Source organism: Cystoisospora suis (genome assembly GCF_002600585.1).
Source record: "Cystoisospora suis strain Wien I chromosome Unknown contig_3757, whole genome shotgun sequence".
Classification (NCBI taxonomy): domain Eukaryota; phylum Apicomplexa; class Conoidasida; order Eucoccidiorida; family Sarcocystidae; genus Cystoisospora; species Cystoisospora suis.
This window is the reverse complement of record NW_027156552.1, coordinates 1,661-9,515: the sequence shown is the minus strand read 5'-3', so window position 1 is coordinate 9,515 and position 7,855 is coordinate 1,661. Positions and strand designations below refer to the sequence as shown.

The 7,855-nt window shown below is 56.5% G+C and overlaps 1 protein-coding gene across 1 annotated transcript in view; it reads right to left on the bottom strand.

The window, feature by feature from the left end:
* The window catches only part of CSUI_007225 (swi2 snf2-containing protein), a 19,409-nt gene extending 12,213 nt beyond the window's left edge, over positions 1–7,196 (bottom strand). Inside the window, exons 1-4 of the mRNA XM_068067375.1 lie at positions 6,139–7,196; positions 1,983–5,878; positions 925–1,166; positions 131–346 (exon numbers count right to left, since the gene is read on the bottom strand). Of these exons, the coding sequence (XP_067920648.1) occupies positions 131–346; positions 925–1,166; positions 1,983–5,878; positions 6,139–6,680 (4,896 nt within the window). The 5' untranslated portion in view covers positions 6,681–7,196. The remainder of the gene's footprint in view (positions 1–130; positions 347–924; positions 1,167–1,982; positions 5,879–6,138) is intronic.
* Positions 7,197–7,855: the final 659 nt, after the last annotated feature.

The window sequence follows — 7,855 nt, the reverse complement described above, 5'->3', positions numbered from 1 at the left end:
AAAAATTTTTATGTAATACAAATGATTTTTTTTTATAAGCTATCTGCTGTGAGTTGGTTACTGAGTTTGCTGAAGTACACTACGTGAAATAGCGATTCTGCCGCACCCTGCCAGTAGCTGGTACCCTTACAGTCGAGAGTTCTCGGTACAGACTATTCATCCTTTTTATAACGCGCGAAGTGTGCTGCGAAGAAGCTTCCATCATAGCCTCCTCTGGAACCAGCTCACGAGACTCGAGCTGCGCGACTAAACGCTTCAACGCTTCTGCGCGCAAGAAAGCATCCGCGCTCGGACAGATCTCAGTGACTGCGTCGACCAGCTGTGGTCCCATGGCGGCGTCCGGGGGCTGAAAGCACAGGGGAGGAGAGAGTAAAAAGACCCCTCACTGTTGTCTGGCAGCCGGCATCTGGTGGGCTGAGAGCATGCCGCATGTCGAAGTGACTAAAACTGCAGTGCGGTTCAGCCCCAGAACCGGACCCCCGCCACGTTTCACGGATCCCGGAAGCATCCCTTCACACCTTCCTTCACGTACACACAGGAAGCGGGCCCTACAAAACCTTTCACAAGAACTAGGCCCAGCCACGTAAGGAGCTGAGCCTCAAACCAGGCGATTGACCAAATACACACGCTCACGTCTACGGAACAATGGTACGGCAAATACTGTAAACCGGGCCACCAAACCTAGAAAGGGGCACGTTGATGTTCAGGAGACAAGAGCACATATAGGCAACGCCACGCGTGAATGAAGAATGAAAGAAGTGCCGCCCATGGGAATGGCGTTGCTGCTTGGATCAATGGATCCCGACAAAGATAAAAAAAACTACAGGCATCTACGCGAGCCTATCAGATTCCCCAGACCGTAAACTACTCGCCGTCCCCGAGCCAGACACGAGTGAGGTGAGCCGCTTGTGCCCAGTACCTTACCAAAGTGTAGCCGAGGAAATGCTTGATGTGAGCGAACCTATTTTCTCCCTGTTCCGGTGTGGGCCCCCCCGCCTTCTCAGAGAGGAGACTCCCTGCACACCCCGTGGAGACGTCTGTCGGAGGCTTGCGCAAGAGCGGATTCAAGTGCGAACATGAAAAAGCACTTCGGACGCCTGTAACCATGAACAGCCGCGCACACTGTCTCTGTGAAGGTGAGAAAGGCAGATCCAGTGCTTGCGATTCTGAAGCGAGAACCCGAAAACAGGAACAGAACCGCCATACTGCGTCGGCCTGCTGGCCACCAGCACTCCGAGGGCGTGACGCCGCATTCTCGCCACTTAGCGGACTCTAGAACGGGCGAGATAGCCAAGGAGGTAATCACCGGAGGGAAGGACAACTGACACGTAAACGAAAAGTATCTACTGCGGATCTCCCACTGACTCACTACCCAGATTGAGCTCAGGCCACCTGTGCAAGGGTGCAGACCCGAGCCAGCTCTCTCGCCAGTGAAGCGAGCGAATCCCCCTATGCTCTCGAAAGATTTGCACACACGTCTCCTCCAGGAACGGAGTCCACCACAGATGGCCGACGGTAAACCTGGAAAATCTGCGTGTACGATGCATCTTGGACGCTGACTGCTTACATGCAAGGGCTCCAGCGTAGTTCAATACTGCTCTCGCTCAGACGGCCCCTTGAGAATAGGCGCCTACTTTTGTGCCCCAACAAACACAACGAAATCCAACAACGGTCATCGTACCCAGAGGAGAGTGCTGCTATGACAGTGACGACCCGCGGACGCGCTTCGCTTAGCGGTAGACTTGAGAGACTGTTGGACGCAGCCCGGACACCCGTCTACCGCCAGAGCGAAAAGTCGCTTTCAGCCGAGAGACCGCAGTCCCTGCGGCAGTCCGCCACTTCCGCCCGGAGAGCCCCCTGCCACAACCCCAGCCGGATCAACATTCTAGGGCAGCGAAAGAAACACGAGCTGCTGATCAACAAGCAACATACAACACAGCACCACTGTCGCCCGCGGGCTTTCCGCTCAGTCGTTCCATTACCGTGTTTCCGCAGATAACAATCGACTTTGCTCGAGTCGATCCGCCAAACAAACGCTTCCACTTCTTCTTTTCTACAAGGGTCCGCTGCTTCGACCCCCTTGTGGGCTTCCAAGGAGCTCTTCCGAACTTGTTTCGTTTCCCCCCCCTGGCGGCCGCGCTCGCCCTCCTGATCCGCCGAAACCGATTCACGCTCCGGCGCAAGTGCCCCGCCGCCTCCGGCGCCTTCCCTGTCTTTCTGGTCTCTCGCCGGGGCGCCGCCAACCCGTCCCCGATCGCAAGACACGCGACCACTTGGAATGGCGCGCCCGTCGTGCCCTTCGCTGTAGCTTTCATCTTTGTTGTGAGTGCGCCTGTTGATGTCAGCCGCTAGCCACGCCCGGACGCGAGCAGGGAGCCGCGGCATTCTCCCTTTACTTTTTACTGTCAGTGCGAGCATCGCTAGCGTCTTGCCGAGTCCCGGGTCGTCACAAAACAAACCACCGCCGCCACCGCTGCCCTTACCCCATCCCTGGATCGGAAGAACAGCATCCTGTCGCTGTCCCAAGGCCTTGCTGACCACACCTGGCCTTCCAGAAACTGATGACGTTCTGGCTCCCGTCCGACTCTCGGACCGCATGGCGATGACGCTGTCCGTCGACGCTCCATCGCTTCCCGGCCGGCTCGTTTCTCCACCGGCTGTCCGCAGACTTTTCACCAAATCACTTCGGTTCGAGTCGCAGAGGCTCAGATCAGCCTTGGAGTGAGTTGGTTCGGGATCTCCAGTAAGTCCCGCTCGAGGTGGAACGCTAGACCCTGTTCGGTTACTGCTCTCAACATGGTCGCTGCTGAACCCTAGGGCGCACAACCTCGTGTCTGGGTTGAAGTAAAGAGAAAAGGCGCCCCGAGAGGTGTACCTTCGAAGGAAGGACTTGGCACCGAGAAAACACGGTCCTCGTCCCCTGAAGAGACTCGTGTCTACTTCTGTGTCTGAACCATTACACCGATCCGAGCTGCCCGGAGAGGCAGAGGACACGAGGCCCCTGCGGCTCAAATAATTCCCGTCTGCAGCTGTAGCTGAGGGCGGCAGTCGCTGCATTTCGCGACCTTCCATGGGCAAATCGCAGGAAGCCAAGCAGCCTGTAGTACAAATAGAGACTCGAGAGAGCAGTTCGGCGCTGCTGGCTTGGGAACCCGCAGTTCTGTCCGCCTGCGAGAATGTGCCACCGTATAGGATCCCGGGCGGATGCGTGGAGACCGGCGACACCGACCGACAAAACTGCAAGGAAGACGCGTCTTTCCCCGACGGCGCCGCAGGGTGTGTGCTGTTGCGCATGGTCGTCGACGTACGCATCTGAGAGGGATGTGCGCCGGTGAAACAAACGAGTGAGACCGCCTGCCCCACAAACACCCGGTAGAAGGGCAAAGCTTCTTCTTCACCTTGGATTGCTACAGACGCGCTTACTCGCTCCGCAGTCCTTACACTTTGAGGACCTTCTGAGAGGTGACAGAACCCTAGAGTTCGGTCACCAGCACCTGCAGATAACGACTGTCCGTCAAGGTCAGGTAGCCAGTCTAAGCCTCGCTCATGAGGCAGCGGAGTAGTGTGGTCTTCAGAGCCGTTTCTTCTACTCTCTGCTCGGTGTATCCCACTCTTCCTTATCCTTCTATGGTCACCTAGAGCTGGCCGTTTCACCTCATCGTTTTGTGTTGGCTGTCCTTCCATCCCTCCACTCTCCCTTTTCTTCTTCGTGGCATCGGTTGTCCGGCGAGTCTGTTCTTTCTCGGCACACTCTTGCAATCTGTCATACCTATGCACATCTATTTCGGCTGGACAATTTGGAGATGGCGTGGCGAGATGAACAAGCGAAGAGAGCCAGTCCGAGCACGGAAGCTGAAGCTCTGTCCATCTGGCCAAGAATTTCAAGACGTCGTCTGCGGGCCGGCACTCCATCCCCTGGTTCCCGGTGCCGACTTTCGTCGCCCCTCCTCGATTCTCTGCGTCACCGCAACAGCTACCCGTGAACGCTTCAGGTTTTGTCTCAGTCCCGGAGGCGCTCAACGAAGCAAAATGGTGACACGGGGTACCAGCCTTCTGTCTGTTGCTGATTTCTCCACGCGTCTCAGGGCACTCACACGCACTCGACATGTCCCCCACACTACAACACGCTTCCGACATCTTTGCGACAGAGAACTGAGTGTCGGGCCCTCGAGCCGACTGGTTTTCTTCAGTTAGACGGCTCCACCCGTCGTCACCCCGAGAGCCGACCTCAGTCCTTGACAGACTTCCTGCACTCTCCACAGCTCCTGACACATACGCTGTCTCCTCGTGTTGTCCTCCCGTGGCACTGCAGAATGCGGGAGCCTGTAGAGCTGTCCTCCTCTCGCGATGTCTGAGCCAAAGCAAGGCGTGCGTCTGATGGGTGAAAAGACCCCCGAGAAAGACGTTCTTTCCCATATTTCCTGAGCAAGGGTCCGGCTGCAAGGTAGAGGGGACAAGCTGGGGAGAACCGAATACGGTAGAATCGAAGGACATTGTACCATATGCAGAATCCGTCGCGCCCACGGAAGCTGCTCTCAGGATATTTTCCTGGTGCGCACTGGGGTGGAGAAATGAATCCCCCACGACCAACTGCAGACCAGGCACCACGGGTTCCGCTAGGAAAAAATGGGACTTATTCGTCGCCGCAAACGCAGCGAGCGAGGCAGGGTCTAGCGATGACAGGAGCAAGTGGATCGCTTCATGAGTAAGGGTGCAGATTGGGCAAGCACAGGCGAACAAAGAGGTACTAGGCGACAGATCGTCTTCTCGACCCCCGGGATCGCTTCGCCTCATATATTCCCGTCCACTGCCTATCTTGCCCTCATCTAGAAAGCTTTTTCTCGTCACCCGGCTGACACCCCGTCTATGAACTGCAGGCCCGAGGACCATTGCAGCCTCCAGAAAATGGACCAAAGAAAAAGGACGCGGCTGGCCAACTTGCAGCCCCCAAGCTGTCGCTGAAACAAAGTCGTAGATGTGATGCAATGGAATGCGCGACCCGGCTACTGGCAAGTGATGTGCACAAACCAAGCTGCCGCACCGCGCTAGGGGCCACCACGAGGGCACGCACGGACGGCACGCTTCGGTGTTTGACTTGCTGACGGCTTTCCCTTTCAGTGAACTGGGCCGAGCTACACCACCAGACACATCCAGAGCGAATGGACAGACCTGCTGTACCCGATTACGCGGAACAACATTCTTCTGTGGCAATGCGTAGGCAGACGACTCAAAGACATTTTCCACCGCAGTAGGAGAACAACCGGGGCGGGAGGGAAAACTTGTCGTGGTCGGAGGCGACAGTGCTGCTTCCCTTGCAGAGGTGTCGCTGCTCAGGGCCACGTGCGGGCCTGTCTTACTTAAAGAGAGTCCAGCAAACGAAAAAACAAAGCGCCAGTACACTTCCCACTCCGCTTTGTTGGTGTCCCGCCGTGCAAGCGGGGCACGAAGTGGTGGAGGACGGAGCTCGCCCCCCTTTCGCTTCGCAAGACTGCGACTGGAAGAAGACGGAGAACCAGGACGATATGTAGACGAACAAGACTGACAAGTCGACGGTGACGAAGAAGAGGTGTGCCTGCTTCGCTTCGACTTACGTTCATTTGCATTTGCATAGGTGTGGTCCGCAGCCGGGACTAAATGAAGGGCTAGGCCTGTGAGATCTGCTCCATTGGGAGTGTCGACCTTTTTCCCAGTGAGGGGACGGTGGAAGAAGTGCACACAATCATGACACGAGAATAACGGACGCAAAGGAAGGTGCAAGTCGGGTCCGACGTGAAGAGGGAGAAGATGCTGAAGCAAGAAGACTTCGGTAAGAGTAAGGAAAAACTGCGTTTGAGGCAGGAGACCAGACACGGCCTTGTTTCGCTTGGTTAAAAGTGGGCTGAGAACAGAGGAAAACCGCAATACTGCAGAGCGAAAGTCTGCAGGCGCGGCACTCAGACGCAGAACTCAGAGACGGGATAACTGAGAAGGTAAAATGTGTACAGACCCCCGAAGCTGTCTTCGGATGCTACAGCAAAACGGCTTGCCGCGAACAAGAATCGGGTCAATGCCAGAGATCACGAAAGAACTCCCGTACGTATGCATGCACCCACAGCAGTTCATTTCCATGGTGTCGTGAGGTGTGGTGCAGTAACTTACCTGAGGTTGACCCACACGCAAAAAAGAATCTGATAAAATGAATCCTCCAAGAACCCGCTGACTGCTCTGTCTTCGCAGTAGATCTCTTCGATCTGCGCTTCCCACGCCGCGCTGCTTCCCTCGCAGACATTCAGCAGAGCATCAAAGCAACTCTGGTCAACAGAGTGTCCTGCGGCTTTAAAGGCGGATTCTCCAGAGAGCAACGAAGAAGCGGTGGGAGAGCAAGAGGATGAGATATCGTCCTCTCCACGCACGCGGGCAACCTCAGTGGACGCCGCCGCAGGAGTCGAATGTGGGTGCCCTCCGGGCTTCTTCTGTCGGAGCTGTCCGAGCCAGAACGACCCCAAACAGTTAGATGAGGAGAGCAAAGAGAAATCAAAAATGTGAGTCAAGCCAGCCGCTTTCAGCTGATGGCCACGAACGGCGATGGCCAGCCATCCGACGGGAATCCACAGATGCGTCCTGATATGCCAGGCCCGGAAAGCATAACGGCCTCGCTCGGCGATGGCCGCCCTCCGGCGATGACGATCAGCCCTAGACATTCCGACTCGATGAAAGTAGAGGGAAAGTCAAAATCGCCTAACCATTGGAGACGCGGCAGGCGACGGGAGTAGTGGCGGCTTCAGTGCCAGCTGGACAGTCTGACCGTGTCTGTCCCCCAGGACAACTCAGCATTGGTGTGCCGGTGCCCAGGAGCCTGTGCAAACGCGGAGGACTGGTCGAAGAATACTCCGTCCCATCACGGGACTACACTGAGAGGCACCAGGGAATTCCGGGCGCACCCTGCAACAGCAGCTACCAGTCCAGGTTACCTGATGCCGAACCGGTCCTATGCGATTACAGTGTTCACCATTGGAGCATGAGAAACTGTGGAGACGGCGTCAATCGATTGTGCAACGGCCCTAGGGTGTTGGCGGAACTGCATGCTACGCACGGTTGTGCTAGCTGGAGCGTCCGGGAGATGTATCAGCCATTCTCGAGAACACGGCTCACTGCCCATTAGTCCTGCTCTCATGAAGACAACTGGGGTCGCATCAGAGGGGAAACAAACAGTTAATGATCCTGCCGTAGTCGCCAAAGTAGAGCTCACTCCTGTCGAGGCAGCAGTGACAGCTAATTGCACCGCATGCAAAAGCCCGCTGCCGGCGTCGATTGCCGTCTGCGCTCAGCGGCCCCGCTTGCTGCTTCGTCGGCCACGAGAGCGAACGAACAACACACGGTTGTCCGCGCGGCTTACTGCTTCATCGAGCACGAGAGCCAACTAACAACGCGCCGCCGTCAGAGCCATCTTCTCTGGAGATTTTCACAATGAGGAGGATGCCCCAGTTATCTTAGACGTGAGCTCGCGATGGTGTCTGTCACCGGTGTGAAATCGCTCCATATGCAACAACCCGGACAGACTGACGCTTCCGGTTGTGCTTTGCTCAGTCCACTGGTACCGGGACAGCAATTCACCGAATACCAATCCTGGTACAGTCTCCCCATGCCTGGCGATGTACCAAGAGGGCCCTGTTGAAACCGGCTGGGTGTCGATCAGCTGGAATGGCCGCGCTGCAGCCCCGCGTCAGCGCCTGTGTATCTGGCCGTGTGTTTATGCCTCGCCAGCGGTCCGTGTGGCTGAGTCAAACGAGCTGTGTGTGAATTGTGTCTGACCGCCTCGAGCAGGAGGCGTGTACCTGAACCCGTAGGATCTGCTAAGGCTGACCAGAAAAGCTTC